Source organism: Pygoscelis adeliae, unplaced genomic scaffold (assembly GCF_000699105.1).
Source record: "Pygoscelis adeliae isolate BGI_AS28 unplaced genomic scaffold, ASM69910v1 Scaffold402, whole genome shotgun sequence".
Lineage (NCBI taxonomy): Eukaryota > Metazoa > Chordata > Aves > Sphenisciformes > Spheniscidae > Pygoscelis > Pygoscelis adeliae.
The window spans coordinates 4,408,006-4,423,170 of record NW_008824411.1 but is presented as its reverse complement, the minus strand read 5'-3'; the positions used below and the strand labels follow the sequence as shown (position 1 = coordinate 4,423,170).

General features: G+C 41.4%; 1 protein-coding gene across 1 annotated transcript in view; it reads left to right on the top strand.

The window, feature by feature from the left end:
- Positions 1 to 15,165, top strand: part of LOC103914081 (chromosome unknown open reading frame, human C14orf80) — a gene marked incomplete at its 5' end in the record, with an annotated part of 77,330 nt that overhangs the window by 40,981 nt on the left and 21,184 nt on the right. Inside the window, 2 exons of the mRNA XM_009320689.1 lie at positions 9,493 to 9,579; positions 12,537 to 12,749. Of these exons, the coding sequence (XP_009318964.1) occupies positions 9,493 to 9,579; positions 12,537 to 12,749 (300 nt within the window). The remainder of the gene's footprint in view (positions 1 to 9,492; positions 9,580 to 12,536; positions 12,750 to 15,165) is intronic.

Genomic DNA, 15,165 nt, shown 5'->3' with positions numbered 1-15,165 from the left:
GTCCCTTCTCACCTATGTGGTTTTGCTCGGCATATGACGATGTTAGCATGAGACCAGCTTCTTCAGCTGACAAGCACTAGCTTGTCACCCAGCCATGAATCATTTAGTTGTTGAACTCTGTACCTGATTTCACTTTCCCAGCGCCCCTTCTTGGGAAGGATGCTTTATTTTTCTATTACTCCAAACAATTTTAGTGCTAAAATATTTCTTTAGATTTTTTTTTTAAGCAAGGTGGCCTCTGGCTGCAATTAGTGTCCCATTGGAAGAACTAGTAGCATTATATAGCAATACTAAAGCAAATCGTTCTACCTCATGGCATTATTACCTTGATCTGAAAATTTCCCCGGGTTGCAATTTGTCACTAATATTGCCTTCAGCTAAACTTATCCATACACAAAAAAAAAAGGAGTTAATAGAGCTGCAGTTCTGGAGTTGCCATCACCATTTTTTGGGGATGAGTTATTACTTAGTACATTTTATTGACCAAGCATGTAGAGTTCTTGGTCCTTGAAAAACGATGCAGTGGTTCATCACGGACTCCATAAATTGTTGGACTATGTAGCAGCAATATCTTATGGTGGAGGAGACTAAGAAAGGAAGGTATCTCTGAAACACAGTAGATAAGTACTGCAATGAAGTAGGAACCGCACTATGTGGCTTGACTGATATGAACACTTGGTTGTGATTGCCAGTGACAGAAGGACTGATAGGATGATACTGAGTTTCACTGCTACTTTTGTGCTTTTGCTTGTTTTATGCTGTACTTAACATAATTTGAATGCTGTGACAGTGACAATGACAGTGAGATACGATAATATAATTCCACCTGAGACAATGCAGCTGGAATTAATAAGCTGGAGAGACAAGGCTGAGGTGCTTTGTCATCAGTTGGCATTGGATAATTTTTTTTTTGGTGGAAGTGCTAACAAACCCAGTCATGGGAGCAAGCTGCCCCAGCGCAGGTGATGCTTTGGGCCAGCACAGGGAGGCCAGGCAGGCTCTGTGGTCCCGTACAGTGCTACGGAAAAGGTTGTATCAGCATCATATCTGGTGTCTGTAAGCTGAATGATGAAATTCCCATTTATCAGCTGGGTCAGCTGAGGCTGATGTGCAGGGGCATGTGTGGTGTGGGAGGTGTGTCTCGTCTCCACATTCATATCAAAATACCCTCATCATGCTGCCTCTTAACCTTCCTTGGTAGGAGACTTCAGAGTGAGAGTTGCTTACTTGCTGCCATTCTTTGGTGATGGAGTCTGAAAGGGGCTCGTTGGTCCAGCCTAGTGGATCTTAACTGGAGTATTGGGCCCTGAAGGAACAAATTAAATCTCAGGAAAAAAATGTTAAGGTGAGGAGCTTTAAAACTCATAACCCATCTCTTGAATTGTGCCTTGAAGCTAACAGCAGCCACTAGAGAGTGCAGAGCATCTTTGCTTATGGAGTCTTTACTGTTGTTGTTTTCATCCAAAAGAGAAATCAGTTATCAGCTTCTAACAGAAAAGGGAATCAGGCTTGTCACTCTTCTCCTGTGCCAAAATATGGCTATTGATGAAGGCTGATCCTGAAGCGCCCCAGAGCTATGATGATCTTGTGATCCCTCGCTGGGACCTCTGTTGTCCTGTATCCAGCGCTGCATCAAAAAGACACTTAACCCATCCAGTCAAGCAAAACAGGACCACTGCATTCTCCAGCCTCATGCTAGTTAAAGAAGCAAACTACAGTTAAATTCATATATTGCTATGGCTTTGACCACAACTGAACTGTTGCTGGAAAGCTGAACTGAACTCTGTTTTTTAGAGGTGAGAATGCAGCTCAGATTGGGAGGAGACTGGTAGAGCTTTTTTACAGCCTTGTAAAATTAAACTTTGTGTGCAATTGGCCCGTAATGTTAACTCAGCTCTACTGGCAGGGATTTTTGCTTTTCTAAATAGCCAAGGAAATACAGTTATAAAATCAGCGTGTTACTCATGCTTTGCAAGTGGTTTCAGATTTGTGGTTCTTTTTAAATATGTTTTTCGTTTAAAGGACTGTGTTAAGAGACTAGCAAGAGAAATGAATTGACATAAGGGAGACTGTAGCAGACTTTAAATTAGTAGTTTCTCTAGTCAATAATGCATATTTTAAAATGTGTGAAAATACCTGCATGCATGATAGGCTATGATGGCTTGTCAAAAAAGAGCTAGGCTGGGAGAAACTGTATTCATATCAAGTTGGCAAGCTTAGACTAATCCGCATATCAAGTAACTTTTTAAACTCATTGTTTAACTAACATGAACATCTGTGATAATTCTGTGCTGTTGGGTCTCCAGTGGTGGAAGCCATTCTTCTTTATGTTTCTTTTTCTGTCTTTAGGTGAGAACTAAATTTTATTTAACATTTTTATTTGTTACTGCTTCGAGGTTGGGTTTCTGTTGCCATGAATGCTGTACAAGCCAGTCCTAGTCATGATCTACATCTGATGGTGCCACGGGAGTGCAGGTGAAGCCATGCAGTGCTGTCCCTTGAAGCAGAACTGGGGAAGCTCTGGATGTCACTGCTCATCCAGTCCTAGGTTAGGGGCCACCTGGTCCTTACAGGCCAGCAGGCAAAGAAGGGAGCAGGGAGCTGGCAGGCACCTGTGGGAAGGTCTGTGCCAGCAAGGTGCTTCACTTGTGCCTCCGAACCCCTGTTCTTGCAGGGAGCAGACAGGGAGGGAAAAGGAGGCTTGGGAGCCTTATGTGGCCTTTGGGACTGGCAGCCTGTGGTGTACTCAGTTGAGAATAGATGAACCCATACGGAAGAGCCCCCACACGAGTTTAAGACATCACTTGTGCACAACTTGTGCTACATAGCCCATTATTTTGAAGAGAAAGTACTAAAGCTCAAGGGAAGAAAAAAAGCCAACCCTTTGGCTTAGTAGGTGTTTGCAATACAGGCTGATTTTTAAAAACAAAAAAGCATTTCTTTGGCTTTGTATAAGGATAGTGTTTTTGTCTATTCACTGCCAAATGCAGGATAAGGACATCAAGGACACAGTAGGTGGATATAATAAGCTGGTGCCAAGGATGGATGGGATAATAAAGGGGGGGGAGGGTAAAACCCAAAGGGTTAGTTCCCCTGCTGAAGTCAGTAGTCATAACACACACAGAGGAAAGGAAACGATCCTCCTATGACTAGCACTTCTTCATGGTGTAGCAACATCCAGTGTGGAAACATATAGAAACCAGGATATTGGTACTGTTCAGAAGTGTAGCATCAATTCTGAGTTCAGATGAGTTTAAAAAGCAAATTAGAAATTGCTTGTTCCTGTTGATTTCTATGTGCGTTTTTTGTGGTCTGTTAAAAATACAGGAAAATGGGCGAGTATATGAGGGGAAAAAAGGAAAAAACTGAGTATGTATAATACTTTGTTTTGTGTACAGAAACAGTCTGAATAGAAGATGAATAATGGTCTTTTTTTGACATCAGCTACATGGGTGTTCTGGTTGGCAGTACAATATGAACAGCTGTCAGGCAGTACTGTGATACAATTTGGTGCTTTCCTTTGAAATCCTCTGGCTGAGATTTCTCTACGGTAAATTGTGATTTTTGTTACCTATTGGATGTGCTTTAACTGAGCATATATTCAGCTAAAGGTACTCAGTGCTGCCTTAAAATTTGGCTTTTCAGGTATGCCAAGTTAGGCATCCAAAATCAGTGGTACCTTTGGGGAAGAAAAATGCATGCCTCTTCCATTCTCATATATCTTGATCTTGGCTCTTAATGTATAAAACTCGCACTTCAGTCTTGTTTTTCCATTCTCATACATCTTGATCTTGGCTGTTAAAGTGTAAAACTCACACTTCAGTCTTGTTTTTCCTGATCTCTTTTTCCCTGATTTAATATGTGCCATTTCCACAGGGAAAAATGCAAAGCGGTCCATTCATTGACCTCTTCCTCTGCAAATGAATGTTGTTGTTAGTACATCCCAGTTCATTGCCTATCGATGTGAAAGCTGTAGTACAATTTTTATGTGCCAAATGCCTCATTTTGTTTGCTTTAAATTCCATTTTCTTTCAGTTTCATTTTAAACAGCTGTTTTCTAAATCCCTCCACAAATAGCAATTATGTTTTATAATGATGATCTTTGTCACTTAAGTTTTTAAGTAGTGGTTTGATTCCCTGCTCTCAGCAATGTGAAACTGAGATAGCTCAATTTAAGTTCAAGCTGCGGAGGATTAAAGCTGGTGTTGGCAAGTGGAAAAGTCACATATCTTGTTTTAGGTGTCAGAGGTTTTGCACACATCCAAGCATCTGGGATTACACTCCTCCACCCAAAGCTGCTGTGTTTTTATTTTATGTATTTTATCTTCTGCAAAAGATCCAAGTCCTGTTTTCCCTTACAGTCTGCACCACAAAAAACCCCAGCCACATTACAATTCCAAAAGAGATGATGCTCAGCAGACACAGAAATACCTGCTTCTGGAGCCACAGAGGGCCTTTCCCCATCCCTGCTAGTGTTTTGGTCAAGGTCCCTATGGGGTCCATAGCTGGCGGTGAGAGTAGTTCTCATCCACTTCTGCCATCCAGGAGACTTTCTGATCCACCTGCCTTGTAATGGTTGGGCTGCAGTGTTTCTCCTGCTCTCTCAACCCTCAGCGATATTTCACAGGCAGAGAAATCAAGATCTACTTGAGTAGATCTTTATTTGCCTTGTGGCTCGAGGCTGCTTATTGGGCTGTTGGTTTTTGCTCTTCAGCTGCTTTCACTTCACACTACTCCAGTGTGACTTTCTAGTTTTCAGGTCTATTTATTTTTGCTTCAGCCTTCAAGGGATATATAGGAATGTCTTAAACCAGCTTTGCTTCTGAAGGAATCACAACGTGGAACTGAATCTTGGAGCACTGAGTGTGTCTACCTACAGTGTTGTTGTTTTTGTCCTAGCCTGAGACGTTTAATATATCAAGATTTTCTCTGTTTTTTGGTGAAGGGGTCTCAAAACTTAGCCCTGCTAAAGTGCAATTTGGGCAGTATGTGCCATTTTACACCAAATGTCATCCACCTAACAGCCTGCCTGCTGAGAGGCTCTCATTTGTCAAGGTTTGCTTGGTTTTTTTGTAAGGGAGTTTTGTATTGGTAGCAGAGATGAAGCTGTGCTGTAATTTGTTTATTTCAACTGATGCTTGGTTAGGTCTCTAAAGCCTTAATCCCAGTTATGGTTTACTTCTGGTAATGTAAATTGTGTAACTTTTTCATGAGTGTTTACCCCTTTCTTTGCATTTTTTGGAAGGAACTTCTCCACTTATCTTCTCTCCTGCAGTTGTTAGATATTGAGAACTAGTATTCAGATTACCAAAATTCAAGTTGAATAAAGCCATTTCCTATTAAACAAATAAAAGTATGAAATAGTCTCTTGATACTTTCCCCATATAAGCTTTCATACTAAGCCAACTCTGTCCAACCCTGTCTCAAGCCTTGAGTCATACTTCAGAGATGTTGGCATTTGGAGTGAGGTTTGCAGTGATCTGGAGTCCAATGGAAGTTTTCTATCTACAGTCATATGTGAATAGGTGATGAATCAGCAGTATTTTGTCTCTGAGCCAAGAAACATAATTTATTGCCGAAAGACCGTTTTTTGTCTGTCTAACAATAAGATGATTTTCTGAATATTTAGGCAGAGCAATTTTTGATTAAAAATACTTTTGCCAGTGATATGGTAGTTGAATTATGATCTGTGGGCATCAGAGATTAAATACTTGTTGCAGGGAGCTCTCTGGAACTGTGCCTATGAAAAGGATCCATTATGCTGCAAAATATTAAATATTGATTTCTGTAACAGTCTGCAGGCATCAATGAATTTAGCAATATGCTAGTAAATAATATGAAAAAGATATCTCAACAGAAAAAGTAATTACAAATATGTTTAAATAATGATTTTGGTGTGAGTTAGATTCGTGGATACCAAAGAGGACTCAACTTTGGCCTCTTGTTGAGTATCCAGAGCCACCTAGAAGGTATTGTCACCTAGGACTTTTGCAGCTGAAGTTTCCAAAGTTTCCTGAGTTCCGTGAGCCGCATTGGATGCGGGATGTTTGGCTTTGGAGACCACAGCCGCGTGTCAGAGGAAGCACGAGGCTTGTTCTTTATAGAGTTTGCATTCTTCTGCATCGCTCTGAGGTTTCCTGGCAGCCTGCTCTGAGACAGGTCAGTTAAGCACAGTTTAGCCTCTATAGCAAAGCTGTTGCTTGCGAGTCACTTGCACCAGTGATGGTTTCTTTACAATGGTTTGGAGAAGTTGTTACTGCAAAGTGTTTTCTCTCAGCATTCATTATGGAATTACTTCTCCACAGAGATTAGCAATTTGAATTTGTCATTACTTTTTCTCTCAGTGTAAGTATTTTAGAGCAATAACTTCCTCCAGAAGAGTGAAGGAAATGGATTTCATTGTCTTAATTTTGTGTGGAGGGAAAGACAATTTTCATATGTTATCCCTAAGCATCATTTAGATATCCACGTGAGGCACAGTTTTGACTTGCTGCTTCACTTTGTTCATGAGACAAAATTAATGCTCTTCTGCAGGTGTTAGTCTTTAAATTTCATTAGGAGGCATGACAACATCTGGGTCCTTAGGTCAATGAAAATGAGCAGGCAGCTCTAGTTGCAGCTTGCGAATTTGTCTTGCATTTTGAGAGGTTTATGTAGCAACAGAAGTGGAGCTGCTCATCGCATGTAAAAGCATCTCTTTGTGAACTGTTGTTGGTACTAAATGACTAAGAAAAGCTACTGTATTTGGGGAAAATGCAGAGGTACAATTTGGGCTTTGGTTTCCTCAGTTGCAAATACAGCTGAAATACCAGCTGTGGCGTGACTGCAATGAGTGACCTAAGGAAATGTACGCCATTGACCTCAAAGTCACAAAATGCATAGTTTAGTTAAAGAACAATAAATGCTCATAAGAAGCTTGAGTAAAGGATGAAGTTGGGGGAAAGAAGCTGGCTGATAACAGATAGCTGTTCATTTGCGAAGTGCATGTATGTCTGAGTGGAAGCCTGTCACCCCTGGGTCATGTGGAGACTGTCCTTGTGACCAAATTCATGGCATGCAGACATACAGTCCATTGTCCTATCCCCGTCTTGAACGTTTATTTGTTTTTATGGTTTTTACTAACGTATCTCAAGGATATTTGTAGTACATTAGTTTTTATTGTGTTCTGCTTTATTCTCTGTGCTGCAGTAACATCAGTCTTGCAAGGCCCATATAAAGGATGGCAGAGGATATTGGCATCCAGGAACAGTGCCTTCAGTTCCTCAGGGCAGAAATTCAAATGTTGGCTATTGCAGGCTACCGAACGCTGTCACAGCGCATTCCAGCTAGGCTGAAAACTGTTCTCCTAGGATAAGCGATGTAGTCATCCCGTTACTGATTTATGGCTGAAGCAATCTAGCACACAGTTGCTGGCCTGGTATTTCCGAGGATGGTAATACCTTAGTGAAAGGTGAGGATGCCATAAGTAGATGAGTCAGATGAATGCTTTCAAATGAGCTGTTCAAGTTTTGCATAACTAATGGAGCAGTTAAAAAAAAAAAAAAAAGGCAACCAAAAAAACCCCAAAATGCTAAAGATCCTGAAAGGCTTGACATTAGGAGACTGCTCAGAAGGCTTTGATTGTTGTTAAGGTCAGTTAACTCCAACAGATCATTTACAGGTTTGGTGAAGTTTCAGAACCATATCCTTTCAGTTGTGGTGTGAAAGCAAGTGGCATATGGCTTTTTTAACATTCAGGAGCTCCTCTAGTGAGACTAAAACTAAAGATGATGACTGTGTTTTTACTAAGATTTTTTTTTTAAGGCTTAAAATGAAAAGCTCTCCATTCCAACCTTCAGTCCTCTTTAGCTGTCACAAGACATGTTCATACTGCAATCACACGCAGCTCATGACCACATTACAAAGCTACTCTAAAACCAAGTAACTTAGCTGTTGCCTGAATATTTAATCAACTTGTTGGCTGGGTTTTATTGCAAGCATCAGATCCCATAATGTAAGCCGCTTGTGCTGTAGCTATACCTATGAAAAAAAGGAGAAAAGAAAAAAGGAGACAGAAACCCATTCTTCCACCTTTCATATACCAGCTGAGCTTGAAACTAGTGGAGTCATTAAGCGTAATGCCAAGTGTCAGTTGTGCGAACAAATGTGTAATAATTGTATTTTTGATCCAGCAGTGTTTTAGAGCAAACTGCTCATAATTTCCAGCAGTTACTCTTGCAAAGTGCATTCCTTTGATTTCTTTATCTTCAAGTTATATCTGCAGAATAAAATTGCGAAGTCAACTCATGCTTTGCAGTTACTTAAATTATATGTTATGTAGTAACTAACTAAACCCAACAAAGCTAGCAGAAGATAGTTGTCTATATAAGGTGAGTTTAACTTGTACTGATCTGGTCCTTATCATTCTCTTTGAGACCATATACTGTTTGTGTGTCATCTTAAAAAGTTGCCTTTGGCATCAGATTGGTGTTAAAATTGTTCATTTCAAATATATGGCCAGTACTGAAATTGTTAAAAGTGGTAAGCTCTGATTTATACCTGATTTGTTCATCTATCATTCTTTCTAAGAACTTTTGTTTTACTGATATATAAATATTTAGTCTTGGAACGTCTCTTTCTCCATATACGAGTGTGCATACATGTGTGTTATGTATATATTTATGAAAAATGTATAATTCGTATAGCTAGAAGATAACCTCTCTCCTTCAGGTGATCTCAGGTAAAGGGAGGGATTCCTCATGCAGCGGATCAGACAATTTACAAAATACATAACTTTTTAGAGGGAGTTCTTCTGTGCTATTTCGGAGCGTCAGAGATCATCTCAGTTTGAGTGATCTGAATAAGGGATGAAAGGTTTTGGGGGAGGAGGCAGAGAGGACTGGAGATACTGGAGTTCTGAGTTTTCTACAGGTGTGGGAGCAGCATGGGAAGGCGATATGTTTGACTAGTGGAGGTACCTGTATGTCGCAGTTGGGGTCATTACTATTGAATATGAGGAGACCTAGTCAAAGACCAACTGTGTAAGTTTTAGCTAAGAGAATGCTGTGCATGGCCTGGAAGAGAAGAAGGTGTTTAGACCTTACAGCCTTGATAAATGTGAGTGAATGGGTAGATAAAAAAAATACTCCTGGAGAAACATAGCTTATTTTGGTAGTCAAGAAGCATAGAAGATTTGAAGATGGTCATGCATCGAGGCCTTAATATATCAGAATTATGGCTCTTTGATCCCTCAAAACAATATGGAAACTCACATTTATGTATGGAAAAGCTGAGGGTGTTTGTACATTTGAGGTGAGGAATAAATCAGTGATGCTGGGAAGTGTTTCACATCATGTTTCCATAGCTGGTTTTGCAATGTTTTTGTAAAGTAACCTGCTGTTGTCCCATGTACCGCTGACACTCTTTTTGTAATTCAGACCAAACACGCATTTCATTTAGTTCACAAGTGACCAATGTTACCTGATTTGCTTTCCTTTGTCTCCTTTCCTTTAGCTGTTACAGCTTTTGGAGTCTGAAACCATGCAGCTAGAAGCCTTTCTGGAGTGGAAGCAACTGGAACCAGTTTATTGGCAGTGGATGGTAATGAATCAAACTAATTTCAAAGGGTGCAGCTTTCTTGACTCAAACAAATAGCTGACCACTTCCAAAGGCCCCTTCCCACAAGAATAAATGCTGCAAACCAGCTGTTGAACAGCACTTCAGAAGAAGGGGAAAAAAGCCTTTGGTAAAGCAAGGAGCGTTTTCTCAGTTCTCCTTCATCCCTCTGTTTTTCTTGAGTAAGAGTCACCCAGCTAAGCTGAGGAATTGCAGGGCAGAGTGGTAGAATTTCATACAGTTAACACAAATGAAAATGTCTGATCTTCATCTCTTTAATGTTTTTTAAATGTAGCAATCGTACATTTTGTTAAAATTAAATGGCTTTTCAGTAGAGGGCCTCTAAGTTTTATTGCAGACTTGAGAACAACTAAATTTGCAAGCAGCTGATATTGAAAACAACTTCATTTTTCCCAGCCAAATAATGTGTTGAAATTGCCGATTTCCCCTTGAACTGTGTTGAATGATCATAAGAAAATCAATACGCCTTTCTCTGTGCATCTTACGATTTCTCAAGTGAGTGTAAACGGTACCATCCATCTCACTTCTCTCTACAACTTTTGCCCATTCACAGTTGCTGAAAATAATTCTTTAGAGCACCACATTAGCCGTATGAGTTTACAAAATTTTGAGAATCAGTGAGCTGACTGTTAATTGCCCATATGCCTTGTTCCACACTAAAAGCAAGGCAAAGGAGTGTAAAATTACCTCACCTGTCTTGAAGAGTACTTCCAATGCAGAGCCATTCAAATTGCCATTAGTTATATAATGGTTTTTGCTTTACATGTCTACCACCTTATGGCTGCTTGGAAAGCATCAACACTAGCAGAAGCCTGGCTCCAAATAGGCAAAATGTAACTGCAAGTGTTACGGCATTTCAATGTATCCACCAAAACCTTTGCCTCTGACATGTTGAACGTGTGAGGAGTATTGTGAGTGTTAGTGTGCTTCCTGGAGTTAAGTCCTAAATAAATACTTGCAAAAAAACTGACCAGCACATCTTTTTAAATTGTTCAACAGCCTGGATGGCGAATTTGCCTTTTTCTTTTGTTTCGCTGATGGTTGTGGTTCCCGGATGCTGTAGGATATGTGGGAGTGGGATGTGCTTTGAGGATACAGTAGTTTTCCCTGTCCACTTCACCTGTGTTTTGCATTGCTGATCTGATGGATGGGATGATTCTTGCATAGCTACTGCCAGGTCTTCCTGAGGGTTGTGGGCAGGAGCATGACAGAGCATGACGTAACTACAGCAACTGGAGTGACTGCAGTAATTACTTTACGATTCTGTCATTTAATGAATTTCAAATTAAAAAAAAACAACCGAACAACAAAAACCCAACAAAACCAGAAAAGCTTTGTTTTATTTCCATGCAGTTTGTTAGCTTGTCAGTGCCCAGAACATGTCTGCATTGTCATGAGCTGGGCCTTTGGTCAGCATGAGCTGCTGGCCTCAGTGCTGCTTTGTGCCAATCTGCAATGCTGATGCTCACTGAGCAAGGAGGTTTCGTAGGATGTCTTTTGCCATTCTTAGCTATCTTACAATGTTTTTTCTTGTATGAGCCTAAAAGTCTCTTGCTGTGAATTAAGCCAGAGTTTTTAACCTACCTGCAGAGGAGAGAGAGGAGGGGGGGAGAGAATATATTCCCATTCTCTTTATAGCAATCTTTTATAAAAGTGAAGGCTGTTAGCATGTCACTGCCTTCCCAGTCCCCGTTGCTAGGCTAAACAAAATTGGTTTTCTTAATGTCTCCTTGTAGGCCATTCCTTCAAACTTATGATGGTTGTTGCTGCTCTCATATGGGACTTTCCTTCCCATTTGTCTGTGTTTAACTTCAGGTGCCTCACCCATGCATCAGTGTTATGGTCAGCACTCTTCTATCATGGAGACTTGTGTTTATACTTTCTAAAATGGTACTTGACTTTAACAGTATGACACTGGTGACTCTTGGTTTTCTGACATCTCTTCCAGCAGTGTTGCTGCTGAGCCAGTAATTATGCATTTGGTTTTTCCTTGCCCGTGTGTAGACCATGCTGCTCAACTGCTGAATTTCCTTTCACTGTTTTCAAATTACTTCTCCGGTTTTTAAAGATAATTTTGAATGCAAATTATGCCCTTAAAAGAGATTATGACCTCTCCTATTTAATGTCTCCTTTATAACAATATGGAAATAAATATTTAATGGTCTTTCAGTGAGGAGGCCTGCGTCCTTTAGTTATGCTCTGCTACCCTGGCTTGAAAACTGTGTGTTTCTACATAATCTGTGCACCACGGTGTATAGATACATGCATTTTAAGGACTCTGAAGTTTTTTGGTATTTTTTTGAGTATTTCAAATAACGGTTGCTATCTCCAAAGGCAGTTGCAGAATTAATTATAGAATCAGCTAGGTGGTCATGGTCAAGCAGAGCTGACAGAGCTCCTGACCAGCCTGGAGCAGGGATCTCTTGGGGTTCCTCGACTTGTAGAATTTTACATGGGCACAAGTGATCCCGTGGGTGTTACAACTTACTGTGCCACATAGCAGATGGGGCTCTCCTGAACAGTGTAAGCATGTATCTCCATCCTGGTCATCACTTTGTTACAAAAAGCCATAGAAGTGCATCCAACCTCAGAGTTTGAGGGGAAGGTGCATATCTAGAGCTTCTGCAGTACTGATGATCTCTGTCCAATGAATGTTACTTTATGCTGTAGTGCAGTGGAGAGTAGCTCACAGTATGCAGTGCTTTCTAAAATAAGCTAGGTTAGCAACGTAAGTTTCCTGTTAACTTAGAAATATGTTACAGTGAACTGAGGACGTTATCTCTTAAAATAACTCTGAAATTGTGGAGCAACTGTATACTGAGATGGCAGCAGTGAATTCCTAGTTATGAATTACCAGGAAGATGTGTGGGGAAACCATTTTAGCTCCTGCTGAGAAGTAACTTTTATTGTTTTTCCTTTAGGAAACTGTGTTAGATAATATGGCTGAAGAGGGAAATATGAGCGAGTCCCAGGACGCTCATGTAGAGAAAAGCGGGCTGCCAAAGGAGACCTTGTGCTGCCCCTGGGCCGACAGTTTGACTGGGCAAATTGGCAGATTATCCAGAGATCTAATGACTCTCCGTGACCAACTGCATGAGCTTATAACTCACCGAAAGGCTGTGTGGTGTGAGAAGGTAAGGCTTTGGGTGGCAATCTTGATCATTAGCAACTTTTAAGATCCTATATTTTTCAGCTGTCTTGCTATGGCCCATCCTAGGGCAGCCTCCCTGTTGCTGCTCTGTGTCAACCTTGCTGCAGTCTCGATGTCAGATCTACTACAGTTACTTGTCTGTTTAGGCCCACAGCATGCCAGGTGCTCTTTCAAACACAAAGTAGGCATCTGTCCCAGAGAGGCAGCATGCTGAAACAAAGTAAGTGTTCTTTTGGAAGGGAAGGCATCAAAGGATAGAGGTTGCAGAGGAGAGGAGAGAAAGAGAAGAGAAGGAAATCATGGCAGCCCCCGGAGGGGACAGAGGCAGCAGGTTGAAAGCATCAGTAATGGTTATAGTGAGAAAAATAAAGATAGGTATTTGCAGGGAAAGGAAGGTGGGAGAGGCCAGAGCTTGTCATCTTTCACTGAGTTAGTAGTCTTTGAAATGTCTGATGGGGGACGGAATAAGAAGGATTTGAAACCTGTGAAGTGAGAGAAGGTACTAAGCACAAGATTTGGTGAAGAACAGATTGGCTGTGGGAGGCTGGCTGTGGAGCAAAGCAGGTGATACGAAGGAGGCGTACATGGTATTCACTGATATAGGGATGGGGAGACACTGGGAAGCACCTGGAGGGGGCGGTGGGGAATAAATAAAGGAGCTGTTAATGTAAATGTAGAAGGTGAATCTGAATATTAACATGCTGGCACAAGAAGAAAAGATGAAGATGCAGGCATAAAAACTAGTAATTTTTTTCAGTCATCAAGAGAAAAGTAGTATACCAGAGAATCTATGAAACCCGTGGATGGAGAAAAAGTGAAAGAAACAGTTGGGGCAGATAGAGCAGTAACAAAAATGCTGTATCAGTATTCTATGTCTGTGTCAACTCAGGAGAGGGGTTTTTTTGCTTGGTTTTTTGGTTTGTGGTTTTTTTTTTTTGGTTGGTTGTTTTTTTTTAGATTGAAGTGTTGGGAGACAGGATTATAGATCAGCTGACAAAATGGAAAGTGGCACGTTGTCAGATCAAGAGGTATCTGCCCGAGAGTTCAAAAGGGTCTGGCATGGAAAAAGGGTGTGGAGAGCTGATCACTCTCTCTTCCACTATAAGGATAAGGAACTAGTTAGTGTCAGTTGGATTGAGACAGGCACAAGGAGCTGCTACTTCACATGGAGTTTGGAACTTCTTCCTACAGGACACTGTGGATATAAGCAGTGTATGTGGATTCGAAACCCGTTGGACACGTGCCTGGAAGAAGAAATCCATCAAATACAAATATACAGATATGAATTACAAGCTTAGAAAGTTGCGGGAGTACAAATTGTTGCAGGCTGGGGGAATATTTTGAGGAATTATCTCCATATATTTGCCTTTTTCTTAGTCTTCTCTAGGCACTTGCTGTCTATCACTGTCAGTGATGGGGTACTGGATTAGGCAGGTCTCTAGTGTCATCAGATTTTGTTGATTTTATGGCAAAACAGACATGACTGTTGTAGGACAACTCAGACTTCGAATTCTAAAAATAAAACTTCCAATGCATGATTTCCAAAGCAAGATATGCTCTGACTCCTCTTATAGATAACAATATATATGCTGTTAAATATTATAGAATCATAGAATCGTTTAGGTTGGAAAAGACCTTTAAGATCATCAAGTCCAATCATTAACCTAATACTGCCAAGTCCACCACTAAACCATGTCCCTAAGCACCGCATCTACACGTCTTTTAAATACCTCCAGGGATGGTGACTCCACCACTTCCCCTGGGCAGCCTGTTCCAATGCTTGACAACCCTTTCAGTGAAGAAATTTTTCCTAATATCCCATCTAAACGTCCCCTGGCACAACTTGAGCCATTTCCTCTTGTCCTATTGCTTGTTACTTGGGAGAAGAGACCGACCCCCACCTCGCTACAACCTCCTTTCAGGTAGTTGTAGAGGGCGATGAGGTCTCCCCTCAGCCTCCTTTTCTCCAGGCTAAACAACCCCAGTTCCCTCAGCCGCTCCTCATAAGGCTTGTGCTCTAGACATTTCACCAGCTTTGTCGTTCTTCTTTGGACATGCTCCAGCACCTCAATGTCCTTCTTGTAGTGAGGAGCCCAAAGCTGAACACAGTATTCGAGGTGCAGCCTCGTCAGTGCCGAGTACAGGGGCACGTTCACTTCCCCACTCCTGCTTGGCCACACTATTTCTGATACAGGCCAGGATGCCATTGGCCTTCTTGGCCGCCTGGGCACACTGCCGGCTCATGTTCAGCCGGCTGTCGACCAACACCCCCAGATCCTTTTCCGCCAGGCAGCTTTCCAGCCACTCTTCCCCAAGCCTGTAGCGCTGCATGGGGTTGTTGTGGCCGAAGTGCAGGACCCGGCACTTGGCCTTGTTGAATCTCATCCAGTTGGCCTCGG